Genomic DNA, 25,289 nt, shown 5'->3' on the forward strand with positions numbered 1-25,289 from the left:
AACGAAGTGACCACATCACTCCTATCGTGTCTTCTCTTCGATGGCTTCCCATCGAGGCAAGATCTATTTACAAAACAGCCTGCATCACTCACAAAGCCTTGCACACTTCCTCCTCTTATACCTGGCGAATTAACTAAAAATGTCTGGAGGCTCGAGACCTTCTCGGAATGCGTAAAAAGTTTCTGCTTGAGCCCCGCCTCCTTCAAAAGGGGAAGATCGATGGCTCAATCGTTCTCAGGTAATGCGGTGAGAATCTGGAACTCGCTTCCTCCATTGCTGCGTGCCACCACCTCTATCCAGATCTTCAAACCGGACCTCAAATCTCTTCTCTTCCAAATACACTTTCAGAACTAATACCTTCATTCTCAGACCCCTCTAGGAAGTATGTTCATCATTGTAAATTTGTAATATTTTCTTATTCATTCCTCACCATTGCTTGCTGTGTTTGATATTGTGTTCTTGCATTCTAGGGTTTTACCCTACCTCTTCTAGTCTCCTGTTTATTCTTGTAACGTTCATTTTGTAACATTTCTCTTATGTAACGTAACTGGTTCTATTTATTGCACAGCGCTCTGACACCTTCGGGTAAAGCCGCGCTTTATAATAATGCATTAAATAAATAATGAACAAATAAAATAAATAAATAAATCAGGGTAAAGCGTTTGTTTGGTTGGTATCCTTCTGACACAATAGATAGTATATCAAAATTAATTTCGGCAACAATAGTATATTGTAACTGGCGCTGATGTAAAGCGCTCCAAAGCCTTCGGATCGAGTTCGCGGTATGTTAAAACAGTAACGAAACGAATATAAAAAGAATTAATAAGTGAAATGTTTTCCCTGACCCACTACTTCATAGAGCGAGCTGCCTAGAAGGGGGAAGAGGGAGTGGCTTTCACAGGCCGGGAACCTGCAGAGAGGAAGCGTGCACGGCGCTCGTTTGATGCTCTGGTGTTTGAGTTGTTGATTTCGGATGTATGATTCACGGATACATTTGGTATTGTTCAGAGCCTTTCATTGTGAATCGCCCTGCAGCTGAACTACATCTACTGTCAGTGGAACTAAAGTTTGCTTTCCAGATTCCATAAAGTGATACAAAAATGGTAAGGTTTGAAAATAATAAATATAAAATCGAAAAGTGCCATGATATTACAACAGAGTGGAGCAAAATGATATTCACGCGAATTTGCCCTGTCCACTGCGGATTTGATCCTGGTAGTCAACGTGTAGTCTAATACAAGTTGGAGTCTTTCTTCAGCTTTTTTGTTTTTGCGTAAACGGGCAGCGATGACAATACGTCATCGCGTAGATCTGATCCGCGCTTCACCCGTCGACCAATCGGGTGCCAAGTCAGCGAAATTTGAAAACAGTACCGCACTGGGGAGTGGATTTTAGCTTTTAGGTCATCCGCTGGTGGTGGTAAAAAAAAAAGTAGAAGACACCTGAACATCGGGTAAGAAGGTTTGTATATTATGTCACTTCTTAGTGTCTGGGTGGGGTTTTGAGGTTGTCTCATTTTACTAGGGTTCGAGGTGCTTAGAGAAAGTGTGCCGAGACATTGTTCAATGATCGGCGAGGTTTTCAAGCCGTTGTTTCCCCCTTAAGTTTTTCTCCTCTTTTTGTGGGTATTGATTATTGGTTCTTCTCGAGGTGATGTGTGGAGAAGGATGTTTAGTGTAAACACCTCGATGACGGTAGATAGCCTTAGGTTTGGGCAGTTTGGGGACAAGGCAATCCCTATGTATTAAGGTGGGTGACGTCTGAATTGTGGCTGAGAGAATATATGAGTTGGAACTCTAGTCGTGTTTGCAGCAGTGTCAAAGTATGATGTGCCTTTGATTGTCTTTAGTGGTGTACCCGCTGCTGGCCTGTTTCTGCAAGCTATAAGTGATGTGTATATTCCTTGCATGCTCACAGTGACCAGTTGCAGGGAGTCCTCGTTGTAAATCCCTTTTTGTATCCATTTCACAGTATGTCTTCAAAAGAGAACTTGAACCCCGCTGTCTCTGGAAACAATTCCAAGGTAAGCTTCCGAGGGAACGTGGCCTTGCTGCAGGGGACTTGAAACGTTTTAATACCGTGCTCTCATCGGGCTACCCCGAATTTTGGACAATTCTATTACATTGGCAATATTAAACATTGCAGGTACGTGTTACCATTTGAAAACATGCAATCAAATACATGATTGCCAAACATACTACTGTGGTCAGCCAGGCCTTAACTATAGTATAAAAGTCTCCACAGTGTTCTGGTCAGAAGTTGGGGGGGGGGGGGGGGTTGGAGAATATTTGGAGGCGTTCCGCTTTGACACCTACTCCCATCCAGGATATAAATGACAAAAGATGTTAGTGGTGGCACACTACAGAGTTGCATACTGCCTCTCATTCTTTCTCTCTCCAAATTAAGGCCCCAGTTTGAAAACCTCTGGCTTACAGGTAGTAGGCTTGTAATGTTAACAGTGAGTGACGATAAAGACTGGGAAGCATTTATTTCAAAGTACAATATAATAGCAATACAGGAGACTTGGCTTACAGAAGCACCGCACCATGAAGGATATGCTTGTTATTCCTGTCCTGCAACTTTGTCACTAAGGGGGCGAGGCAAGGGTGGTTTAGTCATATGAATCAGTCTGAGCTTCCAGGTAGTGGTGACACTGATCAAAACTGCTTTGCCTGCCTTCTTGGCATTAATACTTTGTATTCCCCAGACCGCATTGTTTATTTGATATATTTTTGTTATAATTTTAGTAATGCTGTCTGTACCCATTTCACGGAATTATTTAGCCTTCTTGCTAAATTGCAAGCCTCTGGTGCTAATAAGCATTCACAACCCCATTATTTTTTGTGCAGTGATTTTAGCGCTAAGCTGCATGGGTGTCCACGGGACACAGGTGAACCAGCTAAAGGGACTGCTGCTATTTTGGACTCCAGGGGGGCGAACTTTTTAATTGTTTAGCCACCAATGGGTTGGTTAATTCTTCTTGAAATATTAGGAGGGGTTGATATGGTTTTACCCTCGTATAAAGGGGTTGGGAGAGCCTAATTTATCAATCGTTAGTTCTGACTTTGTGTCTTGTTTTATTAAAGGAGATATTGTACTTGCAGATTAGGGGGATCACAATGCACTGTGTGCCTTTGCTACATTGCCGATTTAATAGATATCAGTGTAGCGCTAATCTAGCTTCTATCACCCAGCGCTCTACGGATGGCTTAGGATCAGCCTGGCGGCTCAGTAACCCAATTGAAAAATGAACTACTCTGATTACAATCCATTTAGGCATACTTTTCGACTGCTTGTCTGATGGTGACCATGGGATGAAGATGCAATACTATAATAGCCTGGCATATATAATTAGGATGTCTGTGTTAAAACCAATTGCTATACACAATGAGAACTCAGTGAGTTGATGGGTCTTGTTCCATTGCCAACCGCAGACTCAGAAAAGCATTGAGTGCCCATCGCAGGGTAGCTTCTGAGATCCGATGGGCGTAACAAGAATAGAAAGTTGCTCTATTAAATAGGATGACGGAACTTTATAAAAGGGATTGGGAATTGTTGGAATGTGCAGCATCCAGGAAGGATAGCGAGCATTTTTGGGCTCTTCTGAAATGGATAAGAACTAGGACTTCCTCCCCCAACCCTCTGGTGCTCAATAGTGTTTCCCGGGACAGATTGAGTGTCCCATATTACTTCTACTTATTATATCGAGGGAGACCAAACCTTGTCTGCCCTAATGCATTCAAGATTACAGAAGTCCCAGCTTCTTCTATCTACACAGGAAGTGGATTTAGCCATACAGCATAGGCTAGATGGCGTCCCATTGACCTGTTGAAATGTTTGACTGACCTATGGAGCCCTTTGATCGTCAATGTTTTTAATCCATGCATAGCTTCTGATATGCCCCAATTTTGGGGGTCATCGACAATGGTGTCCATTGTTTTAAAAAGGCGATTGTATGTCCCCTAAGTGCTACTGTCCAATATCTCTTATAGGTAGCACCATTCAAATCATAGCTAGAGTGATATTCGACCGCCTAGTCAAGTGGGCAGGCGCCAATTATGTCCTCTCACCTTTTCAATTTGGAATTAAGCCCAATTTAGGAACCAATGAGCTGTGTTTAAATCTAAACTTGATTATTAGTAAGTGTATCTATGCTAGGCGGTCTCCATCTATTTGGCCTTCATGGATCTATCCACCACGTTTGAATTTGTGAATAGGACAAAAGTGTGGATAATGCTGTTGGATTTAGGAGTGGAACGCTCCATAGTGAACTTTCTTTAATCCCTGTATGCAGATTTATAAGATAGGATACGGTTACATTTTTCGGGCCAACTGTCACCTTCAGTTAAACTGAAGAGAGGATTACGGCAAGGGTGTATATTGGCCCTCCTGCTGTCTGTTCTTTATATTCATAAGCTATCTGACCTACTAGGTTGAACACTCCAAGAATGGCAGGCACTCAAGTGCCTGCCTCGTTATATGCTGATGATGCCGCTCTTATAGCCCTCACACCAAATGCTGAGGGGACTGGTGGATCGTTATGCAGGACTGTGATTTAACTGCTGATTACACCAAATCACATATTATGTCCTGCAGCCCAGGGGGGGAAAGTCTTAATAGGATTATAATTACGGGCCAAGCACTGTTGAGCATTGATAATTTTTGTTATTTAGGTTTGAATTTTAGCTTTTTAGTACCCGAGCACTGGCAGATTAATAGTTCCACTCTCAAATTTTGTTGAACTGCTGGAACAGTTGGTAATCTTACCAGATCTGGTGCAGGGGGGACAGTTCGCCAAGCCTTAAAGGTGTACAAAGCTCAGTGTGTCAGTGCTGCCACATACTGAGCAGGAATATGGGGTATTACAAAAAGTTGCTCAATACAGACTGATGAAAATACTTTTTATACATGGGTTGCTTCTCCTACCACCAAAGTTTTATTATCCACTCTGAACTGAGGCTCTAGGATTCCTACGAAACAGGGTCCAATTGTCCCCCCTTTTAAAGTGGGTTTGTATTTGGTCAAACCTGGCTGCTTCCCTCTGTACGGACATTTGTGAATGTCTTAATCAGGACAGGGCCTTCTTAGTCCCATGGTTACTGTATATTTGTGATACTTTTGTTATGTTGGATCTGTCTACCCTTTTTTAATGGAGCCCTCAAGCCATGTTAAAGCATACAAGAACAGGGTAAAAGCGGTGTTTATGGAGTATTGTGAAAATTCAAGACTGAAAAATGAATTAACTAACAGCACAGTTTTGACTTCGTACCGACCTATGGCGTCAGGAGAACCTACCCTGTTTTTAACTCTAGATTTTACTGAGTGGGAAAGCTCGCTTCTTTTTCGCTTCAGGGCAGATACTATTGGTCCAGTTATTTTAAGACTGCTGAATATAGATAGGAATGTTATTGCGTCCTGCCCGTGCGATAATCAGTCTGAGGAAACACTGTTGCAATTAATGTTCTTTGGTAGTCTATATAATCTTCCACGTAAGCACTTTTAAAAACTGCTGCTAAGAAAAATAGGATTGTACCAATGCTGAGTAGCTCTGCTTCATTTACAATTCGTAAGTACGCCTGAAGTCTGTTTTTCTGAGATGGGATATCCAGTTAAGAAAAGGAATGATTGATTGGAGTGGCATTAATGTTAATTAGTATTTGAAGATTAATTAGCAGCATAGTGTTATGAATTTTTGATGTTTTAATCATGTTTTTATGGTATTGTCACTGTTGTACAGTGTTTTTTTTTAATGATAATGGTGTTTGTGTATTTTATGATCTGTATAGATCGAATAAAGATTGTTTAATTGTAATGTTAACCGTGAGTTTCCCGGTGGCTTCGTTTCCAGGTGTGGACATCTAGAGGATAATTCTTTCAAAGGGTGACCAATCTTATCATGAAAATGGATCTCTTAAGCAGAGATTTGTTGTCGCAAAGTAAATTTATTATTTGTACTCCATTTTTTGTGTGCTTTTTTTGTTTGTTTTTCCTGATAGTTCCTGGCATCCTGTACTCCCCTGGGACACTCAGGCCCCCAGCGCGTCCTTCGTAAGGAGCCTTTCGTCTCTATGTTCTCAACTCCCTCGGAGTCCATCATGGCGCAGAGAGCAATGGCTAGTGCAAGCAGAGTTGTAACCACAGGAAGTCAGATTTCTGGTGAGGAGTCCCTATTCATATCCATTTCTTTGTTCTGATTTTTGCATATTATGGTTTTATTCCTTCCAATTTCTGAGACGTCTAATGTGTTTTTGCAGTAACCGTGATTTGTTCTACATTAGGGACGATATGTATGGTACTATAAAAACCACAAAAAGTAAAAAAAAAAAAAAAAAGGTATCCCTTTTCAAAGTACTTTTTTAATTAATATGCTACATTTTGGGATGCTTCTAATGTACAGGCTCTATAATATGTTCTTTTAGGTTCGTAGTTAAGAACGTTTGGAGCCTGTACTAGTTTATCTGCTGCAAGTTCATCTAAGCCCTGCTGCTAGCGAATTACAGCCATGCACTGAATTCTGAGAGCTGGTGGTAAAGAAAGGAAGAGGGGAAGTGGTTGATGCTCAAGGTCTGTTATGATAGTGCAAGATGAGTGCAACTGCTTCTGGCCTGATGTCGATGGGCAGAGTACTGTCGCTTTTGCTCCAGCTGGGACAGTGTTTTCTCACACGTCATTCCTTAATAGTTTTCAGATGAGGCATATTAATGGCAATTCAGAACTCTTCAAGCCCAAGACTCCTAATAAGCATTGACAAAGCCAATGGGTCTCGCCTATGCAGGAGCTATTGGCTTTGCCAATATGTTTTAGCCATGTTGTACACCAGAGTGGCTGCTATTCAGCATGCTAGTATGGTAGTGTCGTAGGGTGGCATAGAGTAGCACAGAGTGGCATACAGTTGAATGATGTAGTAGTGTACAGTGTTGTGGAATGTCAGAGGGAGGAGAATGGAAGGGCGTGGAGTTGACTGGAGCACAGTGTGGAGTTGCATAGAGAGTCTTGCTTAGAGTGGCATACAGCTGAGTAGATTGTCATAGAGTGGCGTAGTGTGGTATCAAGGGAGTTGTGTAGAGCATCGCACAGTGAAGAAGTGTTGTAGAATGTCAGAGTAGTTAGTGGAACAGAGTTTAATGGATTAGAGCATCATAGAGAGAAGTGACGTAAAGTACAGAGGTGCAGAGTAGATTGATGGAGAGCAAAGTGGAGTGGCCTAGTGAAGTAGCATAGAGGTGGTGTGCAGAGCGCAGTTGCATAGAGTAGAGTGGCACAGCGTTGATTGCAGTAGAGTGGATTGTTTCAGAGTGAAGTGGCATGGAGGAGTGCAGGATGAAGTGGCATTGATGAGTGCAGTGTTGTGGGTAGGGTGCAGAGGTGCAGCACGGAGGGGGTGGAGTGCATTGGTATAGAGGCGGAGTGCAGTGGTGTAGAGTAGAGGCTAAAAGTGCAGTCTGGAGTAGTGGGGTAATGTGGAGTATGCGTGGTATGGTAGCATATTGCCAGTAGACCACACACCTTCATATGAAATGACCATTACATTTGCACTTGCTTACAGTTTTCCTGATAAAATTATACCGTGCACAAACAATAGTGTAGAAATGTGCTCCCCCGATGTATTTATTTGACCATCAGCTCAATTCATTTGGACTCTTATATTTTGTTGTTGGCTAGAAAAATATACATCTGTACAGCCTTCTTGAAGCAGACCCCCACTAGCCAGTATGATTTGTCACATAAAGCCTCTCGCTCTTGAAATCAGAGAAAGAAAAATGAACACCAAGCTTCCTGGAAAAAACAGCCTGACATTTGACCTCTGTCTTTGAATGCATAGCAAATGTGACTAGATGAGAAAGATTTAAAGGCCTGTTTACAGAAATCGAGTTTGTGGACGAATACAGTAAATGAGATTAGGGCAACGGGGGGGATAAACTCGAGCTGGACAGCTTAAAGCAAATAAAGCCAGAAAGTGTGAGTTGCAAACCACAAATCCAATGGTAAGCAACGGGCAGAATGCAATCCTAGGTCAACTTTCTGAATGTCCCCAAGATGTCTTTAGCAGATCGGACAGCTGCGCTGTCTGGTAGGCTGTGATCTAAAACGGGAGGCATCGAGGTGTAAGGTTATGAAAAGCATTTGAGCATCCCTGCTGTTGCCTCTGACAGGCATGTCTGAACCTTAAACAACTGTGTTTTTCTTATATCTTGGGCAGGAAAGCTGTTAAGATTAATAAAGATAATCCTGTTTAGTGTTTCTAGTAAGAACCTGGTGATTCAGGTGCAGAGTGTCTAAGGTACTGGCATAATTGGGGTATCGGCTCTGCCTGATTTCAGGGTTGAACTGTATCTGAAAGGCAGAGCTGGCCCAGAGTACATGCACCTTCAACCTGCACATATGTGCACTCTTGATGGGCTACCCTGTTCTGGGGAAAGTCAGTCGTTTGTTAAATTTAATGCTGAGGCAGTGTTGGAGTTTATGCTTGCAGACAAGGCATGCACGGTCCACATCAAAGATCTGGGTTAGAGGGATCAAGAGCGTAAGTGAGTAGGCGCTCCTACTTGTGACGCATGTGCTGCGAATGTACGGGAAAGGAAACTTTGTCAGGACTAAACCAGCTCAGCAGATCTGGGTTTAACAAGTTCTGCTTTTTCATATACATGTAACCAATTGGGCAGGCAGTCGTTGTACTGCAAAAGTCTAAGACCGATTGGAGGAAAAGGACAAACTGGAGGTATCTCAAGTGTAGGTGCATCAGCAGCCTATATAAGTTGAGCTCAATGGAGAACTGCAGTTTTGGGACAATTGGGAAGTGCTGCAATACACTGTGCCAGGGTTTAGTGACCTACCTAAGAGGACAGTGTAATGGAAGTTACTGTTTTCCTGTGCTGCTGCAGTTAAAGCATATTTTCTCTTGGAAGTTAGCAATTCCAAGTAATGTCTGAAGGTACAAATATGCTAACTACTGAACAATACGGTCTTGCCTCTCCAATTTTGAATAATTGTGTTGGTGGCACTCTTACCAGTACCGTGATCCTTGTGTGGTTGGTGCTTTTTTTGGGGGGGGGGGGTTCGGTTTCTAACTTTCTTAATGTAGCATTCAAAGAATGGACTCTTCATTGAAGCAATTCGCCGATCAAAAGTAAAATGAAAGGAAGAGGTGGGAAGCCAAGTTTCATTTATTTGCATGCACACATGCTTCATTGGACTCTGAAGGAAGAGATGTTCAGGCAACTGTCAATGTTGAGCATAGAAAGGAGGAATTGAATGATAGTAAGAAAGCTGCGTTTATATTTGGAACACACTTGTAGTGCAGAGACGAAGGTGACTTGGGACCATTTTCGATTATATTTTTAGCAGCTCTAATTAAGTTACCTTCCTCAGGTAATTGTGGAGGCTTCTCAACATAAATTAAGATTTCAAATAATTGTACACAGCAATCCAAGAGGAGAAATGTGGGTCATGGCCGAATCTAAAATCAAACAGATGATGGCTTCTAACGCCAGTTATTAAAGTGGGTAGTCTGTTTAGTTTCAATAATGGAAATAAGTTGCAGCCTTGTGGTGGCGCCCTCTTCAATGGAAAGTGGGGGATTGAGTAGTGAGAAGGTTAACAGGAAAATGGTCTGATTGTGGTAGCACTATAATATTTTGAAAGTCTGTCCTGCAGCCCGGAAAGTGTAGAAATGGTGGCAGGAAATTATCATTTTACTTGAGTATGAAGGAACATTTCGATTTGAAGTAAATTTGTGGGCAGTAGTTTTAGAATTGGCCAAAAAAGAGCAGTAGTAATGGTTCTCAGTACACGGCAGTTGTGAAAGTAAGTGATTTAAGATAAACCACCTAAATATATAGCATGGTTGGATATTGTTGGAAAATTCTCCATTTCACAATTTTTGTTAGAGGGACATTACAGATTGGAAAAAAACGATCACTGCTCAATCCAGGTGGTGAGTAAAGAGCCATACTGAAGGAGTTTCTAGGGCTTTTGATGGGGAACTCTGGCAAGTTGCACATGGGTTTGTGCATGAAATGAATAGATTGGTTTGCTCCCAATAAAATGGAGCTTATACAGGTATCTGGTGCACAGTATGAATGGTAAGGAATGGTATATTAACTTGAAGAAATGGGAAATCAATGAGATGAAGTGCTTCACTTTGGGATCTTGCCCACTACTAGCAGCAATTTCCTCAGCTGCGCTGAATGAGTTTCCATCTTTCCGATGATGGCCTACGTAACCACCTTGATGGGTATGACACCTAAAAACCCTCCTGAATGTTAACTCACCAGTCCCTATCATACTGCATCCGTTGCTACTGGGTCTGATGTTAAAATAGCTTGCGACTTGAATGTTAGTTTTACACAACCTGTAATATTATCCTGCTGGGCCTGTTATTCCTTTGTTTACAAAAATCAGCTGACTTCGGTTCCTCTTATGTTTTTTTTTGTTTTTTTTAAATTTCACAGGCTTTTGTTTTTTTTATTTAACTGGCCTGGAGGTTGCCCACAAAACCGAGATTTGAATTTGTGAATATTGTTTTTCTTAATTTCAAGCTCCTAGTCTTCACTGAAACTTGTTTTGAATGACACTTCACAAAATATTGTGGCTCTGTTGCTCCCTTTTGGCTGTCTTGCGTTTTGGTGAGATCAATTGGGTAGTGCTGGTCGAGACACTAGAGGCGTTGACACTAATGTTCAGTTCACTGCAAAATGCTACCAGTTGACCTGTTCTTACTTCTGGAAATCAAATCCCAAAATCCACCCCAATTAATTCGGGGATCATGTACCATCCTATAGGGGACAGTTCCATTTTTATCTTGACGTGCCCAATATTATGAATGAATCGACTAATAGTCTCCAGCTCTGCGTTCCCATGTCACTTTAATCCTCTATTAGGGTGAATGTTAGGACTCCGTTGCATTGTTCCATCAATATTTTTTCCACTGTGCGGCAGGGAAAGATCTGTGTGCCAACTAAGGGGTATGTGCACCAAGCAACTGATCGTGCATGCACATGCTGTGCTCCGTAATGTAAACCTGTGGCAATTACCACTCCAAACTTCTGTTTACGAGATTGAAAACGGGTGCATTGCACATACACCTTTTCAATTGCGTCTTGAGACAGTTTTTCAATGTAGATACACACCCTCGTGACATGAATTATTTACTCTTGCAAAACCTACACCCCAGGGTCAGAAAGGGACAGGACTCAAAGGTTGTACCATTATAACTTTTTACTGACCAGCGTTTGATGCAAGCAGTCAGAAGAGTGAGGCAGCTGTTAAGCTGGAATCAGGCTCCTTTTTGATCTGAGCAGGAACCTGCATGCGGCGAAGAGGCTTTTTTTATTCACAATTACAGCTAGGCACAAAACAAGGACCTCATTTAAAGGACCATCAGCCCTTCCTTTTTGTTAAAGAATGATCCTTGTTGGGAGTCACCTGGAGCCTAATACCTATATGCCAATGTAATGGATGGGAAACAAATGCACACAGCTTATCACTTTACAAGTCCAGTACTTAAGAGAAACATTAGAGGCAGGTTTTTGGCTTTGTTTATTCCTTGTACATGCAATGAATGCATGTACTGTAAGAAGGTAGTCAAAGTGCATAGCTGGAAGAAATAAGTCCGGATTTAAAATGTAACCCCCCTACTGAGGTTGGCCATATTTATAAGACCATATTACTAGCCAAAGGAATACGTTTTAGTAGCCTTGCACAACAAATTTAGAAAGAAAACAAGGTTATAAAGCCGTGCTTTGCAGCTTGTTGATGCTGGTTCATAGCTTGTTGTGCTTTACTGGAAGGATTGCAATTTATGAACTGCAAGTAATAAAGGATCAATGTCAAAAATCCTCTATGCAACATATTAACTGTTTTTCTTTAGTCACATTTGTCCTTGTTTCTTTGCAGCAGTATTTTAATCAAGTAAATTTATAAGTTAACAGCCAGATTTTCATGACTCCTTTCCTCATGACTGACTGCACCCCCTTTCTGTTGTCATGCCTTGATTACCAATTTATGGGTTCGTATATCAGTGAAGTGTTTGCCGTGAGTTCATGATGAATTGGTGGGAAAAAGTATTTTCGTTCTAAGATAAGCACCCACAGGGTAACAGTTTAACAGAGCAATTCATTCACATGCCTCCCCAAGTTCTAACAGCACCCTATGTAAATGGTGTGACTTGGACAGGTTCATATTCTTATTTGCATAAGGTGAGCCTTGAAAATATTTGGAATGCAAGTCATTGAACAAACAGTTTGGAATATAAGGTTGCCATCGATCTTCAAGAAAGTGTATTTCTTTAACCGACAGAAGCATTTCTCTTTAATACCTGAGAATGTTTGGTAAGCATTAAACTGGAGTGCTTTAAAACATGAACTGAGAAATGGGCAATCACATTACAGGAGCAGCTACCCGTACTGTGGATGGAATGCAGGCCAGTTACCCTACAATCTATGAATCAATAAATGCTGTGTACAATGCATTCATCCTTGCGTTGTGCACCTAATTTCTGCTAGGGTTTTTTCTTCAGTTTTGTGTAGTGTTAACTTGGTCCCGTTCCATGTATCGTTTTGTGGGTGATATAAAGCAGCTTGAACGTGGATCTTCTGGCAATCTAATTAATGCTGGGCTTTCAAGGCATGGGAGATGTGGTCTTGTGGTTTTATATGTAAAAAGTCTTTCAGCCGAGTTCTGAATTGGGTGTATCCTTTTCATGGTCGTTAAAGGTGGTCTGTGGTAGAGGCTATTGGTGTAATCAAGTTTGGACAGAATAAGGGAGCTTGCAGCTTGGAACTTGTGTGGAAATCCCGAATGGGGGAAGATCTGTTGCAGAGTTTTTATAGTAACAAAGCTTGATCTTGGTAGTATGTCCTCTTGGGCATCCATTGATAGCTTAGTCCATGGTCGTTCTGAAGTTTTTTTACTTCCTTCGATACTTTAGGCGGTGTTCCCAGATCATCAGGCCAGGCGACGATCAGGTCAATGTTTCCAATCGTCACACAGGAGTATTTCAGTTTTCAATGCATTCAATTTGAGATGGCTCCACATCATCCATTGATTCACGGCTCTGACAACTGAAAATTGGTGAGTTTCCAATGTCTTTGGGGGCATTCCAGTTGAAAGGAGTATTTGTGTGTCATCTGCTTAGTTATAGCACGTGAAGTGAAATTGATTCATCAGTGCTGGTAATCACTTCATGTAGATGTTGAAAAGCATGGGCATCTCGATAGAGCCTTGATGGACCCCTGCTTTTGTGGACTACAGTTTGGGTGAGAAAGGTGGGGTATAAATGACAATAGTTCTGTTGCAAAGGTAGGATGCGATCCAGACTATAGCAGTCCCCTTTATGCCAGCTTCGTAGAGTCTTTGTATAGGAGTGTTATATTCAACGTTGTCACATGCAGCCGAGAGGTCCAAGAGAAGTAGCACTGCAACCCTGTTGCTGTCAACTGTGTTCTTCAGATCATCCCAGATGGCAAGGAGGTCTGATTCTGTGTCTCTTCTTGGACGGAATCTCGATTGGAAGTCTGAAAGTATGTCATTCTCTTCAATGAATTGTGGCATCTGGGCTAACACTGCTCTTTCAATCCGTTTGCCCAGGAAACGTCCCTTTGTAATCGGTCTGTAGTTGTCAGGGTTCAGCGGGTCCAAGTTTTTCTTCAGTAATGGACGTATGTATGACTCTTGAGTTTTTCTGGAAATATTCCTGTAGTGAAGGAGTTTTTGATGATTCTTCTTACTAGAGTGGCAGCAGAGATTGTTAGATGAATGGTCTTGAAGGTTTGTGATGGATACCGGTCAGAAGGGCTGCCGGCAGGCCTGCTTGCTTTGACCAGGCCCATTAATTCATTGTGTGAAATATCGGAAGAAACTGAGAGGGTGGGTTAGATTATTCTTGAATTGTTGTGCAAAAGGGCAAGTGCTGGTGCTTTATCTTTTAAGTATGAGTCCGTGTCTGCTTTGGCCGTGTATTGGTTTGCCTATGAAATCTTGTGTAATGGGATGAGCTCCTTCTAGGCAATTTGGTTTACCAAATTCCTTGAGTATTTTATAGAATTCTTTATTTGCACATTTAGCATTTTGAATTCTGTCTGAATAGTATCTTCGCTTTTTTGATAGCTGACCTGTATAATCTGTTTATTTTATGTAGGCAAAGATTGTCTTGATTGGAATTTTTGTGCCTGGCAGCTTTCTAATTTGTTTCTTCTTTTCTCTCGATTTCTCCAAGGCGCTTGTTTTCTTTTGTTCTGTTGAGTGGTTTAGTGGTATCAGGATATCAAAAGCTTCCTGTAGCCACTCGTAGTATTTTAACAGAATTTGTTTTTAGATCAGTACTGGATGCTGTGTTTCTAAGTGTTCCAAATTGAGTTTGTTCCACGGTCGATGGGTGTATGTATGTAAGGTGGATTTAGGTGTCACTTAGTGTTTTATACTGGAAAGCAAGCAAATATTGGTCTGACCGTGTAACAGGAGTTCTAGTTAGGAAGGTAACTAGTTCGGTATTAGCAAAAATGACATTTAGGATGTGACCAGCGTTGTGTGTGGGTTTGTGGACAATCTGATACAGGTTCAGTGTGTCTAGGCCAGTGGTTGTTTTTGGAGGGGGCATATTGGGGTTGTCAAACCAAATGTGGAGGTCACCCAGAATACATAGGTTGGAGTGTAGTGTTCTCGGGTTTGAAACCATATCTAGAACCGTGTCTGGGAATGTTGCATTGCTAGATGGAGGTCTGTAAACGAGTAGGAAGATACAGGAGGAAGACTGTGTAGAGTTGCATCTGGTGTGAAGAGCCCCACAAATTTTTATGGAGATGTCAACTTAGCGATATGTAATGTTTGTCTTAACACAACAGCTAGGCCACCTCCTTTTTTTGCCTATAGGCTTTTTGGTGATTGTTTTTTAGCCTAGAGGAATGGCTTCTTGCAGGACTGGAGCCATATCTCCCAACCTTGATTCCGTTACGAATGGTATGTCTGATTTTGCGTCCGTGAGGTTGTAGATGTGATGTTTGCTCTTAGAGCGCGATCGAGCATTTATTAGCCAGTTTGCAGAATGTGCTTTGGCGATAGTGTGACTTTGTTTTGTAGAAGAGTGAGCAGTATTTTGTTGGCTTGTAGCAGGTATCCTTAGTGCTGGTATTAGCTGTATGAGTATAGCAATAGTTTAGCTGTTCTGTTTCCTGTTCCTTGTCCAACAGGCTAAGAAGGCATTTTGATGATTATTTGTGTGTAGGTGGTGGAGATGGTGTTTGAGAGTGAGTTGGTGCGCTGTGGTGTTTTTGTGGTGTAACCTTGTGCATTAGACATGGAGAACAGAAGTTGTGAGGAGTAGCACATTACTTATATTGTTTCTGTGTGTTTAGGGCTGAAGATGTATGAGTTGGGGTGGTGGTTCAGCATGTGTGTCATGTAGTAAGGTTCTAATTTGTCCAATGGATGAGTGGCGGTTAGAGTTGCTGTATGCGTATTAGGTGTGGTGGAAGAGATAAAGCTTGGCACTGGAGTTTGTTCATTTCGGTAGTTTGAATGGTGGATGTATGTATTTTGTGATGGTAAGTATTAAGAAGTGTTGGGCTTGAGGTATTTTGTTGTGCTGGTGTGCATGATGTTTTGCTTTTGAGTAGTTAAGAGGTGCTGACGTATTTGTTTTATGAGATGGATTTGTTTGTATAGTATTGTTTGTGAGTGGAAGTTGTAAGGTAGATGGGGTGATGATGTGTTTGTGAGTACAGTGTATGTGTTTGTGAGTAGAGTGTATGTTGTGTAAAAAGGGATGAAGTAGAGTTAAGTTTGTCTTACACTTGTTTGCCTCCAGAGGTAATGTGTGATATAGTGGAGTGCAAGTGTTCATCGTTTGTGTTATTGTGGTAGAAAGAAGAGGACTATGTTGGTCGGAGGAATGATGAAGGTTGAGTATAGGTTTTGTTAGTGACTGAAAGGGGTCTGTTAGGAGTAAGTAGAGTGGGGAGTGTGTTTGGATGGGATATAGTTAATGATGGTGTGGATTTGGGTTGTTAGTGATGAGTGGATTGGTTAGTGGTATAGGAATGAGTTGTATACTGTTTGTATGTGATGGTGGAAATGTGTGGTAGCTGGGATAAAAGGGTGTATAGGTGTGGTTTAGTAGTGGGTGCTGAGACATTGAATTGTGCATAGGGTTAGTTTGTAGTTGTGGATGGGATAGGGTGGGTGCTGGTGTATGTACATTTGGGCAGCATTTCTGGCCCTAGTCCTGACCAGGCTCAAACAGACACTTACTCTTGTCCTCTCCGCCCTTAGCCCTGATACCCGGGCTGAGACGCCCTAACCCCTAGCATTAAATAGCCCTAGTAATTAGTTGGCCCTTTCAGCCAGTGGGGACACCTCCAGCCAGTGAGGACCCTAACCTATCACACTAGCCCTAAGCCCAATAGGAGACCAAGCACTTGCAACCAATCACAGCTATAGTCCAAGCACCCAATCTGGTACAAAACCCTAAACCCTTCGTCCAATAGAAAGCCCAACCCTAGTCCCAGCAGTCAATCATACAGGAAACCCTAAGTCCTACGTCCAGTAAAAAAACCTAGCCCCAGCCTTAGTCTGTCTTCGCCATAGTCTCAGCAGCCAATCCAACATGAAACCCTACTTCCAATCGAAAGCCCAGCCCCAGGAACCAATCCTAAACCTATCCACCAATCCGATCACTGGCCCTAAGCCCTGCATCAGTAGAATCACTGACCCAGGAACCAATTAGTACCTTCCAATACCCAACCAATGAGACCACCAACCCATATCCAATAGAAACGCCAGATGCAACCACCAATCTGTGCACACATGTTGCATCCAATATCGATATAAGGTCCCTGCAACCAGGGAGTTGAAAGCTGCTCCTCAATTCAGAATCTGCTAGGAGACAGACGTGCTCAATCTACACTTTGGAGTCCTGCAAGTAAGGGCCTAACAAACTTTGCCGTCTAACAATACTGTGTGTACAAAACATTACTCTCTACCAGCCCAAAAAAGTGTACAATCCTTAAAAAAACACACAGCTAACAGCAGATTACTGCTGTCTCAGAGCACCCTCTGTTCACTCTGATGTATAATATCTGTTAATGGGGAAGGGTGGGGGGAGGAGATTCTGGTTTCACTCACTTGCTAACACAAAATGGGAGCTGGGGGTCGATTGCTGCACACAGGTTTGAGCACAGAGCAAGGGAGAAATTAGGAGGGAAAAACAGGTAGCCATGGCCAATGTGAAAAAACATATTTTGGATTGCAAATCCTACAATTCTACTGGTAAAGTGAAAGTCACAGGCAAGTAAACCACATGTTTCTAAACCAAACTGGTGACGAATGATGCAATCACGGGCAGGTAAAATCTTTTTAAATTTCAGGAAAGAGACCGCACTAGTCTGCCTTCTTTACCACCCCCTGGTCTTGGCTCACAGTAATCTTGGGCTCAGGGGAACTGCAGCTTACAAAAAACTGCAAATGTCGATATGAAGGCATTTCAGAAGCTTTTCTAGGGGCATAACAAAAAGAAATTACCGTTGATGCAAGCCTGTATTCTCACCTGGTTCCCCTGTTCCAGTCGGCAGTACTGCCATAACGGCGCACCGCCTCTGCAAAACCTCAGCAGGCCCCTTACATTAACAGAACAAGCATTGGGTGTAGAAGCATTGAGCGCTGTAATCTGCTGCATGTCAAATGTGCCCAAGGCAGAATAGCTGCTCTTCTGCCTGGCCTTTCAAAAGTGCCGTCAGTGCTCCTCGCACTTCCCATAGAAAGTGACAGTTTTTGTGCTACTCATCATGTTAGGTGGTTGAGGATAGGTCTCTTGGAATGTGTGGCGCACCCACGTTAGAGGGAACTATGCTCAGTAGTCCAGTTGCGTATCTTGCCTTCTTGGCAAAAGCTTATAAAACCGATTAAAGCCAACACGAATCTCCAGCTCTACAACCTGGTTTGGTCCTCTCCAAAAGAGAATGTTTCACTTTTTTTCTTCAAAGACAAGTACCAGTTGATCAGGCTGATCACTTCCTGGTGTCGTTTAGCCATGAAATGCACCTGCAGGAAAAGCAAAATCTTGTTTATCTCGAAGAGGAGATATTGAACTTTATGGCAGTAAAGGGCTCCAACAACAACCCACCATATTTTTTTCTTTTTAAATGTTTTTTCCCTCTTTAAAAGTAAATGTCATTATTTTGCAATTTGTGTCTAACTGAACTGCTTCGCGATTTGAAGTAAACAAATATTATCCAAACTCTGCTCTGAAGTGAATCCATCAGTTTTTCACCTTTTGTACCATGCGATTTTTCCATTTTTAATGCGGGTGTATTCACCCCGCTGTGCAAAACACAAATAGGTTTGTTGTGTCATTATAGCCAAAAAGGCACAGCAAAATAAGTTGTGACAATAACATTTTTCAAACTCGTGTCATGATTTCAATGAACTGAAATCCGCGTTTATCCTTGGTCGAGGACAACGTCCCCTGGGTGCACTCTTGAAATTTCAATAATATTTCAACAACTGGTATTTATAAGTTCATTGACATGTTTATTTTCTTGTTTTCAAACATAAAATTATATTTTTTAAGTTTCTTAATGATATGCCCAATGCATTTCGGGCCACGACCTTCGTCAGGGGACTAGTTCTGTAATGGGTAAACACACCGCATTTAAAAGCATTTTATTTTCTTCCTCAAACTTATGACTTTTCAACATGTTGGTACCTTATATCCCCGTTGTTATAAAGTTTGCCAAGTGCAAGAAGCTGTAGTGATAAAGTTTTGCTGAAATAAAACCAGGAATATCTAAGTGCTGTCTTTGCGCGATTCAAAAAAACGTGAAAAATGTCCATAAGAACAGTGGTTTCAAAAACGTGTGCGACAAACAGACCACCAAGTGCCCATTCTTATATTTCCAAAGTGTTACGGTCCGAAGCGTGTGATGAAAAACCATAGTTACCGGGAATTGTAACACGACTATTGTAAAGAGTTTATCGTGCATTTCTAAACTACCTGTGAATCGATATTCAGGAGCCACCATTATATGCCGTTCCAAGAAAAAATAATTCAATGATGTACATGCAACATGGTTTTTAATGGTTAAATCAACTCGCGTATCTATCGATACTTGGCCCGTAGGGTCCCATATTAAGAGACGAACTGTCGATGAAAAAGGAACTATAAATATCGGCATCAGTGATCTGGCGGCCTGGTCATAAAGAAAACCTTCTATTGTGATAACGCTTACCCGGCTATTTACATGTTGAGATTTCTCCGTAACTTCATTGCAATGTTCATTACATCGGAACCCGACGCCACATCTTACTTCCGTGGGTTTGCTACACTTCCGCGAGTTTATAACACGTGACTAATGGATAAAGACAACACTATGTGCCGTATAAAAGTTGTAGTTTAGGAAAACAGAACCCCGGTGTATAATAGACAAGCAGGATTAAAAACAAAATGCGAAGTGCGTGTCACCCTCTGGTGAAAAATAAAAAATGAAAATAAAATGAATTAAATAGAATGACGGTAATATCGTAGTTCTGTACCGAATTTTCCTAACCTAGTATGTCATGCTCTGTATGCTAACAGCGATTTATACATGGATGAAAAAGAATATACATATAAGTATTCTTAATAGTGCATGATCCAGATAGGATATCATAATGACAGGGTATACTAGACTGATTCTGATCAATGACATAACAAATTCAAAGACATTCAGAGGAAAAAAGCCTGTGTTTTGTTTATAGGAAACAGTTCAAGTCAAAACGTCATTGAGTCCTCTTGGATGAACCGAATTTGGGAAATTAATCCAGTGTACCACCCTACGCATTTTGTGTATTACCTCTTCCGGGAAGAATTTTGGTTTGTTCCAAGACTAAAAAACGCAACTGACTAGGGTTGTGATTATGTGAATTGAAATGTACAGCTAAGGGTGATTTAGAATTCTTAGTACGAATGTTACTTTTGTGTTCTATCAGGTGTGTCTTTATCTCTTGTTCTTTTTTTGCCCACGTAGACCAGTCCACACGGGCATTTTATCATATCAATCAGGTTGTTACTGTCGCAAGTGCCTGTGACCCTCAACTTTATGGGTGTGGCTTTATGGGGTGTGGGAACTGATTCCCCTTGATAATTGCGTTACCGTGCCACAATTGTGGCAACTGTAAAGTTCCTTTATATGTGCTGTCAAGGCAGTCCTCCTTTTGATTTAATATTTCTTTAACTTGTGTGCGAGAATACGCGAATATTGGAGGGCCTGAAAAAATTCCCCTGAAGTCTTCTTCCAAGGTTAACAAAGGCCAATGGTTCAATATGATTCTTTTGATGATCTGACTTTTTGTAGAAAATATAGATACAAATACCATTCTATTTTCCTCCTTGATTTTTCTATCTTGTGTCAATAATTTTTCTCTTTTGATTTCCTCTACTTTATTTACTGCTTCCTGTAGAATTTTGTCGGGGTACTCTCTGTCCTGGAATTTTTTTTACCATGTTAGACATACTTTCCTTGAATAGTTTTTCCGATGATGAAATTCTTTTCAAACGTGACAATTGAGAAAATGGAAGGTGACGTTTCAATGATGGTTGATAAACTTTTGAAGTGTAATAAATTGTTTGTCGGTAGGTTTGGTGTACATCATGGTATTCAATGTTCCATCTTTGTTATGTATCTTTACATCAAGGAAGGTTATTTCTTCTTTGTGTATGGTGTGGGTGAAACCGATTCTGTCGTTTACTCCATTGAGTTTTTCTATGGCCGTTTATAAAGATGATTCAGATCCTTTCCATAAGATGAAAATATCGTCAGTGTACCTTTTTGTACATAATCAAATTCTCCACCCATTCATGTTGATGCAAGATATTGTCTAGTTCAAAACGATACATGAAGATATTTGCATATGCTGGTGCTGAACAATTTCCCATTGAAGTACCTGAGGCTTGACTAAAATATTCATCTTGCCACTTGAAGTAACTATGATAAAGGGAAAAATGAAGAAGGTCCATCAGGAACACATTTAGTTCATGGTCATTGTCTGTCAACATCAAAAAAGATTCCATTGCTTCCAAACCAAGGTTATGGGGGATGGATGTGTACAATGACTTAACGTCAATAGTACATAGGATCATCTCTTTAGTGTATTTTGCTTTGTGGTGTTCAAAAATATTCAGAAAACTGGTGGTATCTTTAATGTAAGTCGACATTGATTGAACAATTGGTTGTAAATGTTTATCTAGGTATTTCCCGATGGGTTCATGTATGGTATTTATGGTTGAGACTATTGGTCTACAATGATTTAAATGAAGGCATCTCACGTACTGCCACTGAATACATGCTTCACAATTTAGAAGGGAGAAAGTGTAAAGCAAAGGAGCAAAATGAGGTTGAGTAATAGAGCAGGCCAAAAGGAATTAAGATTGCTAGAGGAAAGTTAAGGGACATGGGCCAGCAAATGAGCTGATGTGGCACTGTGATGCACACCAGTTTCGTAAAAATGGAGACGTATTAGTGGGCGGAAGACTATAATTCTTTCAGAGTAATTCAAAGCACATTGGAAGAGTGACTGCACAGTTTGGCTGTAGGATGTGAAAGGAACAGGTAGCTATTGCGGAAGCAAGGACCATGACTGAGAGCGCATGTTCCCAAAATTAAACTGAAATCAGATATACACTACATTTATACTCTGAGTAAGTCCAGAATTGGGTAAACAAATGAGGCTATAAGAATGGTTATGTTACATCAGTTATTCTCCGTGCTCCTGTGCAATTACCAGACAATGTCCATTTCCTGGTGTAGTCATTGAGCTCGCATGTCCCTAAAGATCTCTCAAAATGGATGAGTTTAATTATTTTTTAAAACTGCTCAAGGGCTTAGTTTTTATAATATATATTTTTTCCCTTTCCCGTTAGCAGTTCCAGGAAGAGTTCCAGTTGATCCCAGTTGCAACACTCTAGAGGCAGAGCCTTTATCAAGGTACTCTTTCACCAAAGAGGGGACGTGCTTGCAGGTTTTAATGTAATTTTAAATGCTAAAGTCTGATCTCTTATGGGGCAGAGGAGGACTACAGTCGAGTTGCTGAGAAACTTGAAGAACTTAATCTGGTTCAAAATGCATTTCCCATTGAAGGAGCGGGCAATGTAAAGGCACATTTATGGGAATGTTTACTTCAGCTCTGATTGACTAATACAATTTCTAAATTATTGATGCACAGTTGCATGTGTAAGAGAAAAGTTGCACGGTCCTGTAGATTTTCTCTTCAAAAATTGTAATCCTGCTGTGTATCGATATATAAAAATCATGTTTGTACAATGCCCGAGTCACCTGTTATTCTCATGTTTAAACTAATGCCATCTTCCTTCAATGCTTTCTATTACTGTTGCTATTTTGTTCATTTGTTAGAATTATCATTATGCTAATGAAAATTAACTATGTATATGTATTTCTTTAAATCAGCAAAAAATTTAAAATAGAGGACTTTGACATTGGTCGCCCTCTTGGAAAGGGGAAGTTTGGGAATGTTTACCTGGCACGTCTTCGAGAGAACCATTACATCCTGGCTCTAAAAGTGCTCTTCAAGTCTCAACTGGAAAAGGAGGGTGTGGAGCACCAGCTTCGGCGTGAGATAGAAATTCAGTCGCACCTCCGGTATGTTCCTTCATCTGAGTGTACAATTAAACTGGAGTGGTTTACATATTTTTACAACACACACACACACACTTTGGGGGGGGGGGGAACATGACTACTTATGCCATCTTACTTTATTGACAACATCTGGAAAGAAATACGTAGATTTAAGTAGTGAGATGCAAGTATTGAAGCATGGGTCCATGGACTACTTTATCAATAGCAAGCTTTATTGTTCTGTTTTGGGTGGACAAGACTGCAGTCAGTAGCAGGGCACCTGTCATTTCACCCCTTAATTCTCAATAGTAAGATTTTTTTTTATTTATTGCCCTTGTTTGATTATTAGCCTTAACCCATGCCAGTGCCTAGGTGACTAACTCTACATCTCCCAAATAGGAATAATCTATTAAATGTCCTATTCATCCCCTCCATCCCTCCCATTATGTACCATATTGAGCCAAGCCATTGATATGAAATAGTCCAGTTTGCCTGTGTTTGTTCGTGACCCAGTTCTTAAATATCCACTCTGCTGAAGTATTGCTGCATCAAAATGTTGATGATGGTTTATAAATACTAACACTTTTCCTTCGAGCTGAATTAACATTCTGGAAACTAACTTTACAGACACCCAAATATCCTTCAGTTCTATAATTATTTCCATGACAAGAAGCGAATCTACTTGATGCTGGAGTTTGCGGCCCGGGGTGAGCTGTACAAAGAGCTACAGAGGTGTGGCCGGTTTGATGAACAGAGGAGTGCCACAGTAAGTGTTATAAACTAGTCCGCTTTACATGACAGCAAAGATGAATGACACTGTCTTGTGCAGAATTCCTTTTCTTCTTAGCCGATCTAGTTCCTGTATCTTTTTATTGGAATTTTGAAGTCTTGTTAATAGGTGGGCTCTCATTCGGTCCTTATTTATGTGTGAATGAGTGTATGAGTCTCTTCTGCTTATACAGAGGTGGTTTTTGAGAGGGCGAATAGTCTTTTGGGCACCTATTCAGGATAGACTCCAATCCCTTCCAATCATTGTATTGGCATTTTCAGTAATACAAATCCTGACCCCCCCCCCGTATGATTTTCAGTTTTCAGCATTACTGGATGGCTCCGCCCTGGCCCACTGTTTGCAAATGACGACAGTTTCTGGAGCACCCTAAACATTACCTCTATAGTCATCCCAGTGTTCCACATTTTTGACCCATTTTCAAGGGCAGCCCGGCCTTCATAGACAACCCTTTCAGATAGAATACACCAGTCCATGCTGAGTTTCAAACCTAACTGGGGTACCTGCCCCCCGAAAAAACACCATGACAATATTCCTTTTCGCTATAACTAACCCCAACGTTAATCGTATATGTTCCATATGGAGTTTGTCAGTTTTCTCCCAAATATCCAGGAGACACCTTTTTGTTGTTGGGGTGAGGAAGGATCTACTTTGTTCAGACAATCGATTACAGCCATGTATTTTTTTTAACATTCCCAAATTGTGTGGTAAAAGTTACCCACTTGGCCACAACCCATCTGTAATTGACACTTGTCCTACCTATCTTCAACAACGTAGTCTGGGATAATATGAACAAGGAAGGATTTTCAAATGTATTAGGTGGAAACCTGAATGTATGGCCATTTCTCTAGGAGCGATCATGTGCAGTTGTCAGGACTTCAGGAGTGTTCTGAAGTATTTTCGTATGTCAGTGGTGTGGCCTTGCGTGGTAGCAAATATTTGTCCTCTAGTGGTGATGACTCTGGTAGTACTGTTCCACTTGGCAGTGGCACCCACAGTGAATGTCTGACCTGCAGATGCCGATGTTTCTTGTTGGGTGCGATCTGCTAATCTTGCTGGAAGTCTGTAAAGGGAACAACATGATGTTGTTACCATAAGCCCACAATCCTGGAGATGCCAATTAGGCCCCACTTATCAAAGCCAGGGAGGCATCCTGATGTTGCCAATGCAGCTGTGTCCCAAAGGGGCATGTCCTGTGATCTAACTCCTCCAGCCCAGGGTATGAGTGGCTGTGTGCCTGATATCAACCACTAGCACAGTCATTCCCTCAAGTTTCAAAAACCTGGGAAATCCGCAGAGAGCCCTTAGATAACCCGTCCCTCCATGCCGCCCTAGCTTTGTCCATTTGGTAGGCTGGCTCATTGGGGCGAGTGGGGCAAAGACAGCTATTTTTTGGGGGGGGGGGGGGGGGGGGGATTGATATTGGACAGCTGCACAGCCTAGTAGTACTTTTGGATGTCCAGCACGGCCACTTCACCATCGTACCAGCCCCACGTCAATTTATGTTGTGCAATTTGTGCTGGGCAGCCATCCCACAACAGCAGGCGTTCCGATCTCCCTCTATGGCCTGAAAGTATGATCTATGTGCTGGGTAGGGTGTGTTTTGAAAAATGTACAAAAAAAAGCGGCAAGGACATCATTTTAAACAGAGCAGCTCTACCCAGGAGGCATCTCCAATGTTGGACATTCCGTTTTAAATTTTTCAAGAGGTGGCACCAAGTTCTCAAAAAAAAAAACTTACAGTCCAAGGTAACAGAAGCCATCCATAACCAATTCTGCTGTGCAATCAGGGGGCAAACTTGGGGCTAGCCCTTCCAGGTTGTAAATGTGTGTTTTACGCCAATTTATTGTTTACCCAGTGTAGCGGCCAAATATATGAAATATCTGCATTAACCTGTCTA

At 41.5% G+C, this 25,289-nt stretch overlaps 1 protein-coding gene across 8 annotated transcripts in view; it reads left to right on the forward strand.

Moving 5' to 3' along the window:
* Window positions 1–881: 881 nt before the first annotated feature.
* LOC146796147 (aurora kinase B-A-like) overlaps window positions 882–25,289 on the forward strand; it is a 67,701-nt gene continuing 43,293 nt past the window's right edge. Inside the window, exons 1-6 of one of the 8 annotated variants that reach the window (XM_085628534.1) lie at window positions 882–1,103; window positions 1,972–2,023; window positions 5,997–6,156; window positions 21,890–21,953; window positions 22,434–22,625; window positions 23,229–23,367. In XM_085628534.1, coding sequence (XP_085484660.1) covers window positions 1,973–2,023; window positions 5,997–6,156; window positions 21,890–21,953; window positions 22,434–22,625; window positions 23,229–23,367 — 606 coding nt within the window. In that variant the 5' untranslated portion in view covers window positions 882–1,103; window position 1,972. Of the gene's footprint in view, window positions 1,104–1,316; window positions 1,462–1,495; window positions 1,750–1,971; window positions 2,024–5,996; window positions 6,157–21,889; window positions 21,954–22,433; window positions 22,626–23,228; window positions 23,368–25,289 lie in introns of those variants that run through there. The other 7 variants (XM_085628532.1, XM_085628537.1, XM_085628531.1 and 4 more) reach the window with 7 other exon arrangements.

Source organism: Triturus cristatus, chromosome 10 (assembly GCF_964204655.1).
Source record: "Triturus cristatus chromosome 10, aTriCri1.1, whole genome shotgun sequence".
NCBI classification, from domain to species: domain Eukaryota; kingdom Metazoa; phylum Chordata; class Amphibia; order Caudata; family Salamandridae; genus Triturus; species Triturus cristatus.